Genomic DNA, 19,446 nt, shown 5'->3' with positions numbered 1-19,446 from the left:
GACACTATAGGAAAGCACTGAAGAACTTCTACACAGCAGTGTGGTCATGTTAGCAGCTAAAAAGTTATGTTCACTTGAGGCTTTTGTATAAGAATAATGCAAATTAGGTTTTAACTCAATCTTTTTAGGAAGAACTTGGTGTGGGATTCATTTAAGTATTTCCAGATAAGCTAGGGAGTGTATTTTTCAGAACTCGACTGGACCATTTGCCTGAGTAACATTTTGATGGCAAATTCTTCACTCTTTCAGTAACAAGCTTAAGTATCAGAATTTTTGTTTTTTTTTTACATGGACTGGTCAGTTTCCATAGTCGTCTCTCCATGGTGTGGTAAAAGTTATATCATGGATCATTTTAGAAAAGGCCTTTCAGCTTTTGGTAAGAGCATTTAGATACATTTTTTTTCAAGGGACTTTCAATACATACAAAGCTGTGGAAAAACCTGTGCGGAGCTTGCTGTGGTAGAATCAAAATACATACTATATGGCTTTCTCTTGGAAAAACTAGAAAACCATCATTTAATTGCCTTTAATTAAATAATTCATGAAATGAATGGAAATGTTGCCTCTAATGTAGTAAGCACAGGGCTCTGAACAAGTACTGAAAACAAGGCAAGAGTCTGTTGTACTTCATTTTAATTTACATCACAATCCTATTCAAAATATAAATACAATCTTATGATACATTATCAGTTCTTATCAGCTAAAGACAAGTGCCCACACTCATGGAATAAATTCAACCCTAATGAAAATAGGAACAACTCAGTTGGTTTCAACAGTATTGAACCCATTTGTGCCAACAATGTATTTGGAAATACCAGTTTCCAAGAGTAAAGATTATAGCCCTTTTTGTAAGGATAATACTTAAGTGTTCACACTGCCAAACAAATTCTAACTTGGCAAGTAATGCAACACAGGCCCGGAGAGTGCTATTCTGGAGCAGGAACTAAGCTTCCTTTGTCAAACTGGAAAGGGGTCCCGTAAAAATGTGTGGTGTTGAGCAATCTCAACTAATTACTGTAAGTTATAGTATAGCATACACAACTGACACTAATTAGGCACAGATTTAATAGTATAGATGTAAAATGGGGGCCTGGAAGTATGTCTACACACCAACATTATATTGGAATAACTGATGTTCTTCTGAAATAACAGTGTGCGTCTATGCTACAAGCCTTTATTTCAAAATAATGTCGAGCTGGAGGACTTTTTACTCTGACTTCTGTAACCCTCATTTCATGAGGAATAAGGGAAGTCAAAGAGTGTGTGGGGCATTTTTTCTCCCATAGTACTGCTGGCTCTGTGCAGTACTGCCATTGGTTGCCCATGTAGGGATGCACACTAATGTATGAGGAGAAAGCACTGCCCCTGTGGGCACAAAAGTTCTCCTCTGTGTTTACTTCTGTCTTTTTGGAATCACTTCTGTGCTCCTGGAGCCCCCATGGAAAGGATTTGGAATCAATGTCCCTGTTCCCCTAACCAGGCCTGCCAACAAGAGGGGGGGGGGGGGGGGGAGAGAAGAGAAGAGGTAGAGGGAGCAACTGCCGCAGGGCTCTGATTCAAAACGGCCCTTTTAATAGCCAATGGAGTACATCATGTGGCACTCCTGACGGCACTGTAGGCTGAGACAGGGGGCATGTTGCAGTCTGAGCAGCACTGAGAGCTGGCAGTTCCTGGTCCACCCTTTCCACCGAAGGCCCCGCACCTACCAGGCACTCAGAGCTGGGCTCCCCCACCTTGCCCAGGGGCCCCACGAGGCTGTCAGCACCCCTACATCTAACAGGAGAGGCCTGAAAACAAAACTAAGTGCTTATACACCATCTATTTTTAAATAATACTATACACACTATTGTATTACAGAATGGTGATTTAAGAGCTCTATAACATCACAGTTAATCGCTATGGCTATACTACGAGTCTTCTTGGCAAAAATATGCTCACGAGGGACTCATTTGCATGAGTCACGATCTCATTTGCATATTTTCTGCCGATCTGTTTTTGCACTAGGGTTTTTGCACAAAAACAAGCAGTGTGGACATTTTCTTTTTGCGCAAAAACCCTTTCCCCACAAGATCAGTAAACCTCCTTTTTGGGGGCATAAGGTCAATCCTACAGTTTAGCACAGAGGCACATGGAGCAGCCAGCCACTTTGAGCCCTGGGGTTGTGGTGGGCAGGGAGCTTGCCAGAGGGTCCTGCAGGACCAGGAACCTCCTAAAGCAGGCTTTGGCCACAAAGTACTTACCTATCACCCCATCCTCTCCTACACTCCAACTCTCTTCCTCATGTCACCACCCAAAACCTCTGCATCCCCACTCTCCCTTCCCAGGTAACAATTCCCTCCTAGACTCTGTCCCCCCACCTAGATGCTGCCTCTAGGTCAGAATCCTCCCCTACTCCTGGACCCCACACCCCAATCCCCTGCCCTAGGTCACAAACCCCTCTTCCTCCCAAGCCCTCTCCTGCACCCTAATCTCCTACCCTGAGCTCCCATCTGCACCCAATCTGCAGCCCAGACCAGCACCTCCTCCATAGAAGAGTGCAGCCCTTGACCACTTACCAAGATCTTGTAGTAGATCAAAAATGATTGACCAGCCCTCACTTAGTGCCATGTTTTAGATGCAGCAAGATCACCAAGAACTTACGAAAGGACAAGCTCGCTTCTAATCCTTAGTTCTTGGGTGGTCTTTTTTTTTTTAAAGCTCTTATCAAAATACCTGGTCCTGAGTCTCTGATCTCTCATTCCCTTAAAGATGCTATGTGCTCATGTGTGTTCTGAAAAGTACAAAACTAGTTTAATTGTCCTCTAAACATGGATAAATAAAATGCAGTCTGGTAGACCCACTCAGTCTCTGACTGATTCTAACCTATACTGCTCAGTAATGTGGCAAGCTAATCAGTTTTTATAGGAAGCCTACTACACCTACAGCCAAATCACTACAGCAGTGTGTACTGTTAATTGCTGGTCTCTGTGCCAAGAATGTCATAAGGACAGACTATGTATTCAGGAGACTGTCACTGAAACTGGAGCGTGGGCAGATGCTTTATTTAGAAAGAGAGAGGAGAGCAGCTTGGAGAGAGATGCAGTTCAGAATCTTAATCTGTAATCACTCCGTGAAACCATGCTCTGTGCACTGCACAACAAAACCAGGCCAACAGATGTTCTAGATGCCAGAAATGACTGCACATGCTTTGTATTTACTAGTTTCCTTAGTAAATACATAATTCATATAGATCTCAACAGGAGATATGAACTGAGGTTTTTCAATCCCCAATGATACTATTGGGAGAAGTTATTTCACAAATAAAAGGCAACTTCTGTGGAGACAGAATGGAAACTGAAAAGAATGACACAAACATTATACCTAAAATACTGTGATTCTTCTCCATTTGAGGGAAAAAAAACACAATGTGCTCACTCTGCTTCACTAGCCTATCTTCACTGAGTGCCTTGAACAATTCTACCAAAGTTTCTACAAAGACATCCCTGACTACAAGGAGTGTTAGATCAGGAACCTTTGGCGCAGGTGCCTTGTAGTCTTGTCTGTAAAGTGCTTAGTGCCATATAAACACACCTTCCTTCCTATAAAAGGGTTTCTTGTGCTTCTTTTTGAATTGTTCAGAACCACTGAAGTGCCTTCATAAATTAGATGTTCCGATTCCTTCATGGAAAGGTAAAAGTACAATATAAACAGAAAACTGATAAATCCAGATTTTTTTTTTTACTATAAAAGAACTATCTAGATGCATCAGTTCTGGAAAAGACATGGAGTTTAACATAATTACACAGATTTTCCTATATCTGGAAAAAAATCCAGAAGATCTCACAGAATTGCCTCTAAATCCTTAATAGTGCTATTCCAATGGAGCTGTGCTGCTAGAGTGGGCTGCGCTGGCTTCTTCCCTTGGATCACTTTCCTCTAGGAATCAGAGGGGGCTCAGAAGGGAAGAATGCCTGATTTGTGGTATTAGTAAAGGCTAGAAATCCCTGCAGGTTTGGGAAAGGGAAGTCCACCCTCCAGCTCCACTTTCTCTTGGTCATGGCTTGCCTCCTCACAAATTATAGTTCCCAAGCCAAAAAAAGGGCCTAACTCTAGGACCTAGAGGAAGTGGAGGGGAAGAAGAGAAGAGTATACAAGTGAGGAATCACAGGCTGCAGACATGCACACAAACCCAATGAGGATATAACACAGTATGCCTCCTCTGACTGGAGAGTCACAGAAGATAAAATTAATCCCACCCCCACCGAATGCATATAATTGGGACCAAGTTATCTACACTAAATGCCTGAAACTGAGGACTTTAAAAACACCTGTTTTCACTATTTATGCCTGTTTCCCAAATTAACGTTTTTGAAACTAGTCAGTTTGAACAATAATGAAACTAACATCGGCTCAGTGTTCTGAATGAGCCCACTGTTAGGGTTGTAAATGCTGCAGAGGAAAGCTGAGTTTCCATTTAAAAAGTACTACAATCGACAGGTACTCTTTTCCTCCCCTTCTTTTTCTGATATAAATTCGGGATTCCTGTTGTTTCTACCCCAGCCCATCTGAAGAAGTGGGCTTTGCCCACAAAAGCTCGTGAGACTATATATATTTTTGTTAATCTCTAAGGTGCCCACTGCTTGTTGTTTCTAAAGTTACAGACTAACACTGCTACCCCTCTGAGACTAAGTTGTTTTTGATTAACTTAGTCGATCATAGGTTTCTGAATGTTAATTTCAATAACATCTAAATACACATCCATTTAAGATTGTTGCATGTATGATGATTAAGCTGCCTGTGGTTTTCCATCACTCCTAGTATGCCACTTGCTATATTGTGTTGCTGAATTACAAAAAATGAAAATGTATTAATTGCATCTACCATACAATTAAAGTAAACCCTAATCAAACAAAATGCCCATTAAACATTTGAAGGGTTACATGGGTGTAACTAGTTTTTCCTAAAGCAAAGATGCATAGAAGTTACTATTAAATACTTGGGGCCAAACTTTTAAAGAGAGACACCTAAAGATGTAGCTAGTTATCCAATGGAATTGTCAGAAGAGCCGTCTCTCTCCTATGTCTAAATACCCCTCAGCTACATCTACACTGGCGCGTTCTCATGCAAAAACTCTTTTGCAGAAAAGTTCTTCTGCAAAAACTCTTTTGCAGAAGAGAGCATCCACACTGGCATGTGCTTTTGCGCAAGAGCATCCATGCCAGTGTAGACGCTCTCTTGCACAAGAAAGCTCTGATGGCCATTTTAACCGTAGGGCTTTCTTGCACAATTCATGTTGCCTGTCTACATTGGCCTCTTGCACAAGAACAGTTGCGCAAAAGGGCTTAATCCTGAGTGGGAGTGTCAGAGTTCTGGCGCAAGAAGCCCTGATTTCATACATTAGAGCGTCTGTTTATTTGCACAAGAACACACGGCCAGTGTAGACAGGCAGCAAGTTTTTGCTCAAGAGCATGCCAGTGTAGAGACAGCCCTCAAGTTTTGGCCCTTAATCCTCATATGGGTTTGAATCGTGCTAGAGTTTGGCTTTCTGCTTGTTAATTATCCAAGTTCAAGATTTATATTGGGGGGTTTTTTTAAACACAGATAAAATATTCAAGTTTGCTGATCATTTTAGTGTGGCTAGTCACTCCCAATTTTCACTTCAGAGAATGTTTGGTAATTTTACATGAGAATAGCTGTACGTTGTCGTGTTGCCTTTATTAGCTCCTTCCATATCCAGATGTAGTATTTAGCTTTGAACAAATATGAAGATATAACCCAAAAAGGAAAAAATATAGGGGGTAAAAGTGAGAATTAAAATGAGGTTTTTTTTGTTTGTTTTTAAATTGAACGGTGGAAAATGGGCTTATGATTTCTAATAGTAGCAAATATAGTAGATGCAAGTTTAGATACATAAATACATTTCTGCTTTTAAAAGCTAGATTGCACAAAGGGATAATGGATAGATGTGTTAGGGTTTTGTGCTTTAATGAACATGGGCCTGTTCGATCACTAAAGACAGTGGACTCTGAGAAGCTATAAATGCACATCTAAATACTTAGTATCTTGACATATCTGAGACTTCTTAAATATAGTAGTTAACTAATATTTAGGAAATGCAAATAAACTTAGATATTTGCTAATGTGAATTTTTACCTTCCAAACAAGAGCTCAGTTTTTAAGTGATAGTACCCAATTTATATCCTTTTGGGGAATTCCACTCTGAGCCTTAACACAGACTGTTAAAATGTCATTTTGTATTCAACTAAAGTGTATAAAAATAGAAACTTGCAAATACAGACTATTTGTCTCAATCTTTTAAAGGAGTGTCTTAAAAATTAAAATTCACAATAAAATTCTATTGTCAATGAGATGCTGGCAGCACAGATGCGCTGAACTTGCAAAATAACGAGTACCCACCTGCTCCTCCTTTTCCAGTAAGAGTTGATGTCATTCAATATTTACTAGGGTTGAGCCCCAATTCTGAGCTATCTTCCTTGGAAGCAAATTAGTGTACAGACTGACCATATAAAATAAGTTTTCAGAGCTCAGCAAGGAACACAAACCCGTATGATGAGCTAGGGATGTATGCATACCTCTGAGGCAGCACCTGCTAATCTAATCAAAGCCTTGATACAATACAGGAAAGAGGAACAGATGACTGCAAGACATGTATGGAAATTAAGGTCAATAGATTATGTTTTCAGTGCTTTTCTGAGGTCAGCGTAAAAGTTTGCCAGGGTACTAGCCATGGCAGTATCTACTGCAGACTGAGGAAGCATCCCTCGCAGTTCAGTCTGGATGAAGCCTGTCAAAAGGCTTTGGTCAGGACGATCCTTAAGCGGGACACAGAACTAGCCGCAGGGGTGGTTAAATCCACGGACAAAATTAGGTCTCGTTTCTCCATAGTCTAGACTTAAACCTAATTAAAAAAATAAATAGTTACAAAAGTCAATCATGAAGACTGGATCACAAAGCCATGTTTCTTATATGTACACACTTGGAGGCTTAGTTTTGTTCTTAGATCCATGGGTGTATCTCACTGTTATCTTAAGGCACAAAATGCAGTTTTTTTGGGTGGGGTAGGATGGGAGAACAGCTGAACAGTTCATTTTCCAAAAGACTAGAAGCTGTGCCTTGGGATAACACACAGCTCCACTATATAGTTAGCAGGCTGACCTAGAATAAAGATTTTGTTTGCAGGAGATGGAGGAAAAGGAAGGAGAGATGTGAAATAGAGAGTCTGGAAGAGCAAATGCAAGATAAAAATCTCTACTTCTGGATATTATGAGTATAATTTTAAAGCCTGGAGGTTGCCCTTTCTTCTTTCAAACCATCTCTCCAGGGACAAGCAATAACTTTACACCAGAGTTGTCTTCCATTTATAAAGAAGTTCTAATTCCAGCTCCACTCAATTCACTATATAGCTTTGGGCATTTCTGTTTTCTGACAATTTTCCCATGCATTACCACCTGGTGATACTTGCTTGACGTAGGGCTTGGCTAATGCTTGTATATGGCTTTAAATATGTAAAGTGCTATACAAGAGCACACTTGTAGATGTGTAATGCTTTCAATAGACTAGCTTGTAAAGCCTTTTAAAACTGGAAATTTTAAGGGGTTCAGAAGAGCATGTACTAGGGATGTAAAATCCCAGTTAATCAGTTAAGTGGGCTGCTGCTGCTGGCCTGCCTGCATGCTGTGGAGGGGAGGGACCAGCAGCAGGAGACAGCAGCTATGCATGGAAGGAGGGGCAGCTCCTACTCCAGGCCCTGTGTGCATGGGAGCTGGCTCCAAAAGTCCCTTGGGGCTGGAGTAGCCCTCTGCCAACAGCCAGGCCACAGGTGGAGGGGCTGCTCTCAGGTACTAGTTAACTGGTATGTAACTAAAATAATGGGTAACCAGTTACCCATTCACATTCCTAGCACATACATAGAACTATATAGTAATCTGTTGCAAAATAAGAAAAAAAGTAATGGTGAAAATGACATCTTACCACAAGTTAGAAGCCCCTCTTCATACTGAGTAGTGTAGGAGAGGTCAACAAACTCTCGTGGGGAAATGATGTTCCACAGCTGGCCAGCAGTAGTATATCGCATTACACAGCAATTCTTCAGAAGGATAGCAAAACAATGAACCAAGTGTCAAAGAAGTCTTAATGTTCATATGAAGCCAGCATTTCCAACTAAGGATGTTAAATATTGAGTAATTCCATCTACTAGTTGATCAGCACTTCCACATTCCTCCTTTGAAACGTACAAAAGCCCCTCTGACATGTCAGCTTTGAAATGTACCTAAAACTTAAGAGGTATTCACTCCAATTCACTTGCAATTGCTCATCTTTGTTTTAAGTTAAGCTCCAGATGTCTACAATTGGACATCCCAAAAGTTATGAATAAAACAGAGTACTTTTCACTCTGTAACTGCTCTATAAAGTGCTTTTGATTCACCAAGCTAGTAATAAAATAAAACTTACCAAAGAGGAGACTATTTTTGGATATATTAAACACATTGGCTGTGTCTACATTGGCATTCCTTTCCGGAAAAGGGATGCTAATGAGACACTTCAGAATTGCAAATCCATGGGGGATTTAAATATCCCCCGCGGCATTTGCATTTACATGGCTGCCGCTTTTTTCCGGCTCGGGGTTTTTGCCGGAGAAAAGCACCAGTGTAGACGCGATTCTCTGGAAAATAAGCCCTTTTCCAGAAGATCCCTTATTCCTACTTTCAAGGGATCTTCTGGAAAAGGGTTTATTTTCCGGAGAATCGCGTCTACACTGGCGCTTTTCTCCGGCAAAAACCCCGAGCCGGAAAAAAGCAGCAGCCATGTAAATGCAAATGCCGCGGGGGATATTTAAATCCCCCGTGGATTTGCAATTCCAAAGTGTCTCATTAGCATCCCTTTTCCGGAAAGGGATGCCAATGTAGACACAGCCATTAAGTAAAATAATTCACTGTAAGGCTCTAACTTTAAGCCAGGAAAACTGGTCACATTTTTCATTAAATGTATAACCCTTTAGTTTTGAAGTGCTGTACTGAATACCCCCAATAACCAGGACAAAACTAACAGTCAGAATGTAATGAACGCCAAGCCTATCACTTTTGGTAAGTCCTGGCCCACTGCATTCACTATCCGGGTTCCCAGCACAAAATTCTGACAGCATATTGAAGCCAGTCTACAGGAAACAGGTCAGTTGGTAGTTTCTCCAAAACCATGCATCTTTTGCAATGTTAAAAAGGCTACATCCCACAGAATAAAAGCTCTAAAGACTGCACTTGAAGTAAAAATGAAACTAATCCCCCAGAGCATAGATATTTACAGGAAGATGCCAGAGCATAACCTACTAAATCTTATCCTTTGATCCTTACTTTTGGAAACATTGAATTGGGACAGAATTCCACCCGGCTTCTGAAATGAATACTATATACAGGAGCATATATGTGAGATTACTTCATAAGACAAAATGTATAGACCTATGTGTATGTATCAATTTCTCAGGTTAATCACAAAAATCAGCATAAGATGATGCAATAACTATACTGAACTGTACAATACATATTTGCATCCACACAATGCATGGTCTATTTATGGGTCTAGAAGACAAATCTTTACCTCTTCAAACTTTTCAACAATGTCCATTGTAGTCATTAAACTGTCCCAATCTAGTCTATCAGGTCCGGGACGAATGTGATCTACTACTCTGTTGGTAATGTCTTCTACAACACCTTGAGCCTTGTAGCTGTTTAAAATAAAAGATTGTTTATGCTTTCCACTTACTGTGTACACAACTGAAGATAAACTTTTCTGATAAATTGTTTAGTTTTTAGGTATGGGGAAAGACATGCATTCAATCAGCCAATCCTTTTTCTTGCAGTGTATTTTAAGAGAGGTTCTTAAACTACCATTTGTATTTTTCAAATTGAAAACCTCTCTTTTCAGTCCATGTGATATGGTTCCTTAGCTTTTTTTTTTTTAATGTATTTTAAAGGTCAATAAGATGTACTCCCATTTATGCTGTCCCTTTTTGGCACCTCCAGTCAGCAGTCATTTTCTGCTATATATCACTAAAGTATTTCTCACTGCATGGGTAAATGGAGAGAGGAAAAACTGACATCCTCCATCTCTGAAACTGCTTGTCAGTTTGCTGTTCCTCTCCTATGAGGAGCAGGAAAGACATGTAGGGAAAAAAGGAGGGACAGGGACAGAGAGGGGAAGGAACAGTGGTGAATGGGAAGGCAGAAATGAAATACAAAAGGAGAAGAAAAGGGGTGAGGAGGAGAAAAGTCTTTTATAAAGTACAAATAAATGGCAGTTACAACAGTAAGTCGGGTTTTTTTCCACTGAGAATGATCAAAATATGCCTAGAGCGGCAGTCCTTTAGAATACCAAATAATAAATATCTTCATTTAAACCATGACATTTTAAAAGTAAATTTAAAATGTTGAACTATTTCAGTAAGCTCACAGAAGCTTTCACCAAGTTGCCTAATTCCATATCCCCCCCCCCCCCCCCACACACACACACACACTTCCAATGTCTATTAAGTAAGTTGGTGGGATTTTAAGACATTATCTAGTCTGAAGGTAAGAACTTACAGGTATCCACTGAATTCTTCTGATGGCTTCCGCCACACTGTTGCATCTTTCTGGAAAATAAACGTGGAAGAATACCATATTATATATGAATGCTTTTAAAGTGTGCATGAATTTTATATATGGGTCATCCTACATGTTTTAGGCATGAAAACACATAAGCTATAACAATTTTTACTAACAACATGCAAATACACTCTTTCAAATGAGCTGTTTCTCAGTACATTATCAAGTGTTGGAATTAAGGCCCTGATTCAGTAAGCAATTTAAGCATATGCCTAACTCTTTCAACTGGTGAGTCAGTGTCACGAACATGTCTAAGTGAGCTGCTTGATCAGGAACTAAAATGGGCTCAGCACCAGTCTGTATCCCTCTATTATATTATTATTGTTGTTGTTTTAGTAGTTAAAACACCATCCGGTTTAGCCATGAAATTATTGCATTGAATACTTTATGTAAAACTTGTTAAGCACTTCACTGTTGCCTGGAAAAAGTCACAATGTACTGCCATGTAGCAGAAAAATTGGAAAGCAGGCTGTTTTACAAATTTTAGACATATGCTAGGTCCTATTTATATCACTGCATATACTCTTTTTTAAAAAAAAATTCCTAAAAGTGGACACTCACTAGGACTTTTTTGCCAGAAACAAGCTATTTCATCCTAAGGCCCTGGCTCATTATCAAGGGCACCTGGTTAGTAGGTCCTTAAAGAACACTAGTTGTCAAAGTAAATATTACCTTTTCTTTTTTAATAAAAAGCAAAAATCATGCATCATACTTTTAACAACATTCAGGGAATTACAACATTTAATAAAAAAGTTCTTCACATTTTTAAAAGGCCAGGTTTATTACTTACTACCTTGACAATGTTTAGCAAGGAATCTAAGAGTAGTCTCTGCAGCAATATCACACAATTTATTTACAGTTACATAAATGCAAAATTTGTTTCCAGACTCAGGAAAAAGACTGCAGTATCTCAGCAGAAGGAATTAGGCTGAGTTCCTAAACCACTACTAGCTTGAACCTCAATAGCACTCAAGCTCCCACATTCTCCCTGACAATGGCAGGACAGCTTGAGTTTAAAGCCCCACTTGACTTAAGTTACAAGATTTGTATATGCAGAAGGAAGCTGGGTTGGGGTAACAGTTCAGTTATACCTCAAGCTAACTATGCTGTGAAGGACCTACCCATAAAGCTATAGGATGTGAATGTCTAAATTCTCGTCTACGCCACCCAGAGATTCAAGCTGACAGATTTTAAAACTGATTAAGCTTAACAAGTTTTAATTTTTTTTCCTGGCCAGTGTGGACTAGGTAAAAGCATTTTACACGTGTTCTAGTTCTCAATCTTCAGATGCACCCGACTTAGCTGTGGGGCAGAAATGGAGTTGGAAGTATCAAAGCCTCAGAGAAAACCTCAAAGGTGGATGGACAACCTGTAAAGAACTCAATCAGCACTGGGAATATGGAGACATTCATCTCTTTAGATTTAGATTTTTTTTTTATAAAGTGAGTCATTTATTCCATATGAGTAGTTTTCTCCTTTATTGCTCTACATCTTCTGCTTTCAAGAAAACTCAATTACCTAAATATTGTTTGGAAAGACTTCAGTGATCTTCATTCGCTGCTAATCTCCTAAAATCATAGAAATGCAGGGCTGGAAGGGACCCAGAGATGCCATCAAGTCCAGCCTCCCATATAAAGTCTTACCATGTCTCTTCTCCCTCTCCCCCCAAACCTCCATTTTCTCAAGACTAAACATGCCAAGTCCTTTTTATCCTTTCCTCATAGGGGAGGTTTTCTAAACGTACGTGGGTGGGTGGGTGCGCACTCTCTTCTATGGACTCCTTCTCTAGTTTGTCCACATCTTTCCTCAAGTGAGGCATCCAGAACTGGACACAGCACTTCTGTTGAGGCCTCACCCGTACCAATTACAGCAGTACAATTGTAGCCACACAGGGCTCTAGTAATCTTACAGATATAAACTGGCAGAATGGCAGGTCTCTCCTAGCTGCCAGCCCCACTCCTGGGGAGCCAGCTGCACTGCAGGCTCTGCAGTATAAGCATTAAACTGCAGAGCCTGCAGCACAGGCAGCAGCCGGCTCCTTGGGAGCCAGCGCATGCTGGAAACAGCACATACCAGCTCCCCACCTGCCAGCCCTGCTCCTAAGGAGCTGGGTGCCATGCCACACTGCTGCCTTTGTATCAGATACTACTTTTAAGTCAGCTCCTGGTGCATATTGGCTCCCAGCCTCTGGCCCCATTCCAAAGGAGCCAGCTGCCACCTCACGCTGCAGGCTCTTATACAGACCCAACAGATGGGGTGGCAGCTGGCTCCCTGGGAGCAGAGCCAGGAGCCTGTGTATAATTGTTACAGTAACTGATAAGTTCATGCTTACCAGTTACCCATTTAAATAGTTACACTATTTCATCTTTAGCGAACAAACACTCAGGATGAAACCTACCAAAGAATAAAAGTGTCACATAGTAACCATGTCATATGGATTTGTTGGGCAGTTGGAACTCTGAGGTTCTTTTGGATATGGAATAACTTCACAAAGAAAATAGATGTCCAGCCCACCTTTCCAGGCCTTGGTGAACAGGCTTGGACTACAAGTTTCTCCATGTTATAATGCAGAGAGGTCAGAGTGATCAAAGGAAACTGAAGCTATGAGGCTTGTGAGACTCAGGAAAGAGATCAAAGTGCAAGACATCTGCTTCTGGGGATAACACAAATCCCTTCCCTGAGGTTTCTGCAAGAAGGAAACAGTCTGTGTGACATTTGATACTACTCCTGTTTTAAGAAATAGGGCTTTATATTTTGTAAACTAACAGATTACACTAGGACAATATTTGATTTTGCATCACCAATTTTTGCTTGGAAAAATGAACACAAAGGTCCAAAAATCTGCACAGCAACAAGCAAAAATACTAAGTTACTACACTTAGTCCCATCAATTTGATAAACTTGCAGCAAACAAATCAAAACACTAGAAAGTCTACACCTTTTATAAAGGAAATCTTGAAGAACTGTTTCTAGTGTGAGATACTTGTATCCATAATTGGAAAGGTAAAGACATAGTACATTTTTGCTCAAGAAAAGGAGGTCAGCGTTAGGCCTCAAAGCAGACAAGCAACAGTTTAGCTGACCTGGGTTCTCTGCTGTACAAAGAATTCCATTTGAAATCACCATGTAACAAAATTCTCAAATTGACATTATTTAGGAGCGTGAGAAGAAAGGAAAAATTGATGCCCTACTACTCCTCTCATAAGGGAAACAGTACAATTACATATAAGAAGTTGTAACAGGATTGTTTACCGTTTTCTTAGCAATTCGCCATTCACAATCTTCAATACTGTGGTACTGGATTAGAGTATTTTTCAGCTTTGATGCTAGCAAAGATGCATTTGGAAGGATTTCCATTCTTTTTTTCTCCTGTATAGAAATGTAGGATTTAAGTTAAAGATCAGCCATTAAGAGGCCTTAATTTCTTTGTGAGCTAATCACTGTCTGACACCTGGAACCAATATTTTAAGGACAGGAAAACTAAACAGGATTAAGCTAAAGTGAACTAAAAGGCCACTTTAGTATAAGGGCAACTACACAGATATGATTTTAATATGCAGTGTACACTTTAATTAAATTGGCCTGATTTTCTTCAATGTCCCTAAAACAGTTTTCCAAAGAGTTAAAACTGCTGAATCCTTTCCCCTCTGAAGACAATGGGAGTTGTGTCTCTGACTTCAATGGAAACAGGCTCTAAAGTGAAAGGCAAATCAATGGTATCTTGAATATATCAAATCACTGAAGGCCAAAGCACGTCATTACTTTAGCTAATCTCATAAATATGTACATTATACACATGCTTAAATATGGCTCAGGAGCTACTGTAAAAGGAAGTTAATGGTGATCACCCACAGTATGCATGACCTAGCACAAAAATGTTTTACACAATACTACCTTATGACAGAGGTGGGCAATAATTTTTGCGTGAGGGCCACTTCAAAAATTTTGAAGAGGTTATGGGCCACCCTGGAAGGTGCGGGGGCCTTTGAATAGCAGAAGTTGAAAGGGCTCGCACCTCCCAGGCATCAGCTATTTAAAGGGCTCGCAGCTCCGGCCCCATGCTAGCGCATTGCCTAGGAGCCAAGAACCCGCGAGCTCATTCAACTGCTTATGTTTAAAGGGCTCATGCCTTCTTTGGGGCTGTTGCCTGCCACCATGGGGAAGGTGCAAGCCCTTTAAATAGAAGCAGCTGAAAAGGGTAGCACATGGCTCCCAGGGAATGTTCTAGCAGTGGGGCAGCAGCTATGAATCCTTTTAACTGCTTCTATTTAAAGGGCTTGCCCGAGCCCTGATTTATGGAAAAAGACAACCCTGTGTAATGTCAAGACTGTCAAAGATGACTACTCATTTATAGATACTAAACAGACAGGAGTGCGTATTCTAATTGTCATAAGGGGAACACTATTGCCAGTGTTTTATTGTGACTAGGTGTTCTCCAAGAGTGCCTACCAGATTGGTTCCTACAGGCAAGACAAGCTGGGGAACATGTAGTTGAAGGATCCCATGGAGACATTAGGGTTAGATGTAGGGATGTGAAAGTTAACCAGTAAGGGTGATGTTATTGGTTCCGGTTAACCAGTGGTGGCTAGAACAGCTCTCTCCTCTAGCCTCACAGGGGCGGGAGGGAGGGACACCACAAGCAGGGGCTGCTTCACCATCCAGGACCCAGGTGCCTGCCTGCAGTGGAGGGAGAGGGGGTTCTCAAGCCTGGCCTCAGCAGGTGCGGAAGTAGGGGAGGCACTCCAGCCCCTCTGGACTGGAGTGGTTGTCCCCCCCTCCTCATCCCCTTTAATTGGTTAGTCAGTTAAATATTAACTGATTTAACCAATTAAATGGGATTTTACATCCATAGTTAGATGGCAGCTAAGTAAGAGTTTTGAGGATTAATATTTTGGACCTATGCACCTAAATTACTCTGAAGATATAGCCCATAGTTAGTAAAATTAGTTAACTCCTGCATCTGAAATTAAAGATTGGACAATTTGCCTTTTTTTAAGAGATCCCATTCCTAAATGAGATAATTACAGTCCTCAAAACTACAACCATTCAGAGATCTGCTCTACTCCTTATTTAAAAAAGGCCTACTGTAAAAATGAAAAATTAAGTTCAGTATAATTTTAGATTAAGTTAAAACCTTTAGTGTGACTAGCAATTTACTTTCTTAAATGTGGAGCCCTAATGCTTTGTGTAATCCCATTGCAAATGAACTATCAGATTGAGTTATGCAACCAGAGAGAGCCGTTTCATTTCACTTTGCTATCTGGATAGTTAGTTTCTCTTTCTAGTTTTCAGGCACTAGCATAATGCAGTATTTGGGTTCCAGATCCTGCAGGAGAATGTTATTTTTCTAACTTGTATAGTTTTAATTTTATGGAGAAATGGATTAATTTTTTTAAAATACAACTCTAAGGGTTAAATTGGTTTGTCTTGACTAGGTACACATGAAAGGTGAAAATAGCAATGGAACAAGGAATCTTCCCCCTCTTCCTCAAACTCTTGAGCTAGGAATCATTTGTAATCAGGATGAAAGCCAGCAATACTACTCCCAGATTAGTGCCAGTGGTGAAACTAATTTCTTCATGAGACCCAAGCACTCCAACTAACCTTACAAGTGAAGGCAGACCTACCTATTCCATAAACTTGCCCTAGAAGAATTTTAGCTGAATAAACCTACAATGAGGAGACATCTCATTGTTAAAAGGGTCAGTCCCATATTTAATCCCTCATACAGGTGTTTAGACTCTTAAAAATTGGCAGAGGTTGTCCTGTATTTTCTGTCTCCCCTCAACAGTATCAGTGGTTCCTGCTCCTGGCCAGATCCCTGCTCATCAGCCACATGCCTACCAGCAGGGTCCAGTGGCCAGGTGAAGATGGAGCACCTGGGGCCTGCTGCCTGATGGCTCTAGGTCAGCTGGGACCCATCCCCACCCATCTTGTTTCCAGCTGGCACTGGCTGCAAGCTGCTGTGATTGGGGAGTGTAGGCAGGCACCAGATGGTTGTCACCTCTGCTGCTTACCCATTAGCTCTTTACATGCTTTCCCTTTCATTATCCTCTCTTCTTCCTTGCCTCTCCCACCAGCTGCTCTTCCATAACCCCTCCAGGAGGGACACATCCTGCTCCTAATGCTGTGACCAGAGGTTGGTTCTCTGCAGTGTGTTCTTTGCAGATACTGGCTGGCAGACTCCTTACTTTCCCCATTACCTTTGGCTTGTCCAGGGCACCAGTCCAGCCAAAGGTATGCAGGCTGAGGTGCTGGTCAGGAAAAGCTGAAGTCTGCATGTGCCAAAGCCCCACATAGCACTGGCATGGGAAAGCCACTCCATCCCTCAGCTAAGTTCTGGAGTGGTGATGCTGAAGCAATTTCCAGCCTCTTCACACTCCCAACCTGCAGACTCCAGAATCCCCAGGACAGGGATGTAGCACCCTTTATAACCCCCCCCCCCCCCATATACACGCTGGGTCCTGTCCCCACAGAGCACAACGCTGCTCTGTTCCCTCTGTTCTTCCTGCTGTGCCACCTCTCTTGCTGGGCTCACTGAAGTCCCTGGAGTCAGGTTTAGTCTGGGCTCTGCTGCACAATGCATCATTAGGGCTTACCCCCTTCCTGCCCACACTATAGCAGGACAGAAGGCAGCTGGTTATATCAGTGGCCAACAGCAGCCTGGAGGTGTTAGCTGCCTTTTGACACTGTGTGGGCAGGAAAAGACAAGCTGGTTACAGCCACATGGGAGTGGGGGGCAAAAAAAGAGATGAGCTCTGCAAAAAACATATTCCAAGTCATTCCTCCTTAACCCTCCCCCCCCACACACACACTTCCCAGCAGCTGGAAGCAGCTCCTGTTCCTTCCCTCCTGCACAGTATCAAAAGGCTGCTGCTCAATAAACCCTGGCAGAAGTCAGAGGAAGAGACATGCTCCTCCTCACCCCCAAAAAAGGGTTGGCATTGCATCTTTCCAAGGCAGATACTAGGAGAGGTGATTCCATTTACTGCCCAGCCAGGCATGGAGGGCAAAGAGCACCACATGGGTTGGTCAATCACACATCCATCTCAGTGTGAGAAAAGGGGAGGGGAGTAGTATTTATATGAACACTAAAGCCTCAAAGGTGGTAAATAAAAATACTTTGTAGTTGGACTCTAACAGGTTCAGCTAACTTGATAATTTGAACAGCTGTACAATTGTTTACTGGTGAACTTCCTTGAATGAGTAATTTTACTATGTGTCTCATAGTCAGTGTAGGGAATTATGGTCACCCTGAGTAAGCCAGAAATATCAGAGTTGCTACTGTTCCACACTTCAGAATGTTATCACAATACTATGCTTTAAATTGTCTAATTTTCATAGCTCTTAATGCAGCTAAGGCAGCAGCCTATAGTTGAACTTTTATCACTTGAATTTTGTAAACATTTTTTTAAATAAGACTAACATTAACCAGAGGGAAGGAAAATAAATACTAGGTCATCACCCTTCAACAGAAATCCTCAGGGTCTTTTAGAAAAGGGTGAGTACATAAAAGAAATGCACTTTGCAACACCCCTTAAAGAACAATAGATACAGACTACTTAACTCAAAGATGAGAAGTTTAGTTCCAAAGATGGCATAAGAAGACATGTTTTTATTATTTCTAAGCAATTACTGGTGGCAAATACCAGGCCATCGCTATACACACACCTCTCAGAAGTTGATACTTATCTTGTTTCTAACATGCAGCGAATGCCGTCCAGAGACCATATAGGGCAGCTTGTCCTTTGGGATAGTGGAATAACGCTCACTGGCGAGAACCCAGCATCATTAAGAGGAAAACAGAAACTGTCCCACTTAGCGAATTCAAACAGCACTAAAGGCGTCGGTGCAACCACACAGCGCGGCTGGTTTCGGTCCGAAACGAGCCTACACGCCGGTATTTAGCCCAATAGCCTTACGCAAGGGCTGGCAGCAGGCTGCCAGGGAAGCTCTGCAACTGCTGCCTTGGTCGCTCACGCACTCGGCCGGCGGCCGCGCTCGGCCCCTGGCAGGCGCCCAGAGCAGGGGGCCGGTGCCGGGCAGAGCAAGGCGGCTCCCAGCTGGGTTGGGAGCGCGGCGCAGAGCAAGGGCACCTTTGGCCGGGATCGCGCCGCGCCCCGTGTGAGCCGGGCCCCGGCGGCTGCCTGGGGGGGGGGGGGGGCGCTGCCGAGCCCGGGCCCCCGTTCGGTGTCTCAGTCCGGACCCGCCCCCGCTGCCGGGCGGCACGGGCCGTGCGTCTGGTTCCCGGCGCCCCGCTCGGGCCCCGCGCAGGCTGCGGGACAGGCCGCCCCTTACTCACCTGGGCAAAGGGCTCCGCGCGCCCGCCTGGCACCGCACCCGCCGCCGCGATGTGCCAGCGGCCGCGGAGCTTCCCCGGCCCGCAAAGCAGCCGATGCCGGCAGCCAATGAGCGCGCAGCCGGCTTCCCCGGAGCAGCCAATCACAGCGCGGGCCGGTCAGCCCTTCTCTTTTCCCCGAAACAGGGCTGACGCGACGGGGGGGGGGGGGGGGGGGGGAGGGAGGGCGGAGACGCGGGCTTTCCTGCCATTGACATAGGAGAGATCTCATTGGCTGAGATGTGGGCAGGTGGGGATTCTCATTGGCTCCTGCTGGGCTCAGGGTTGAGGACAGTGTAGGGATTGGCCAGAGGAGGTGGAATGATGATGGCGTGGGTGGGGCTGAAGAGTGCATAGGTGAGGGTGTCTGAGCGGGCTGGTGTGGCAGGGTGGTTTCCAGAGCCTGACACAGTGGTGGGGGGGTGCAGTGCTGGTCCCTCTGGAGGACTTGTGGATGCTGGGGAGGAGCAG

The 19,446-nt window shown here is 42.8% G+C and overlaps 1 protein-coding gene across 1 annotated transcript; it reads right to left on the bottom strand.

Annotated features, from left to right (window-relative positions):
- Positions 1-616: 616 nt before the first annotated feature.
- On the bottom strand, positions 617-19,071 carry STARD4 (StAR related lipid transfer domain containing 4). The gene is given in 6 exon segments (XM_075932028.2): positions 617-6,898; positions 7,972-8,086; positions 9,592-9,718; positions 10,575-10,624; positions 13,890-14,006; positions 18,940-19,071. Coding segments are annotated over 5 exon segments (624 nt in total). The 5' UTR covers positions 13,995-14,006; positions 18,940-19,071; the 3' UTR covers positions 617-6,671.
- Between the last annotated feature and the right edge of the window lie 375 nt (positions 19,072-19,446).

The sequence above is a fragment of the Pelodiscus sinensis genome, chromosome 6 (genome assembly GCF_052426305.1).
Source record: "Pelodiscus sinensis isolate ZL-2025 chromosome 6, ASM5242630v1, whole genome shotgun sequence".
Classification (NCBI taxonomy): domain Eukaryota; kingdom Metazoa; phylum Chordata; order Testudines; family Trionychidae; genus Pelodiscus; species Pelodiscus sinensis.
The sequence above is the reverse complement of the archived record's forward strand: the minus strand, read 5'-3'. Positions and strand labels throughout refer to the sequence as shown.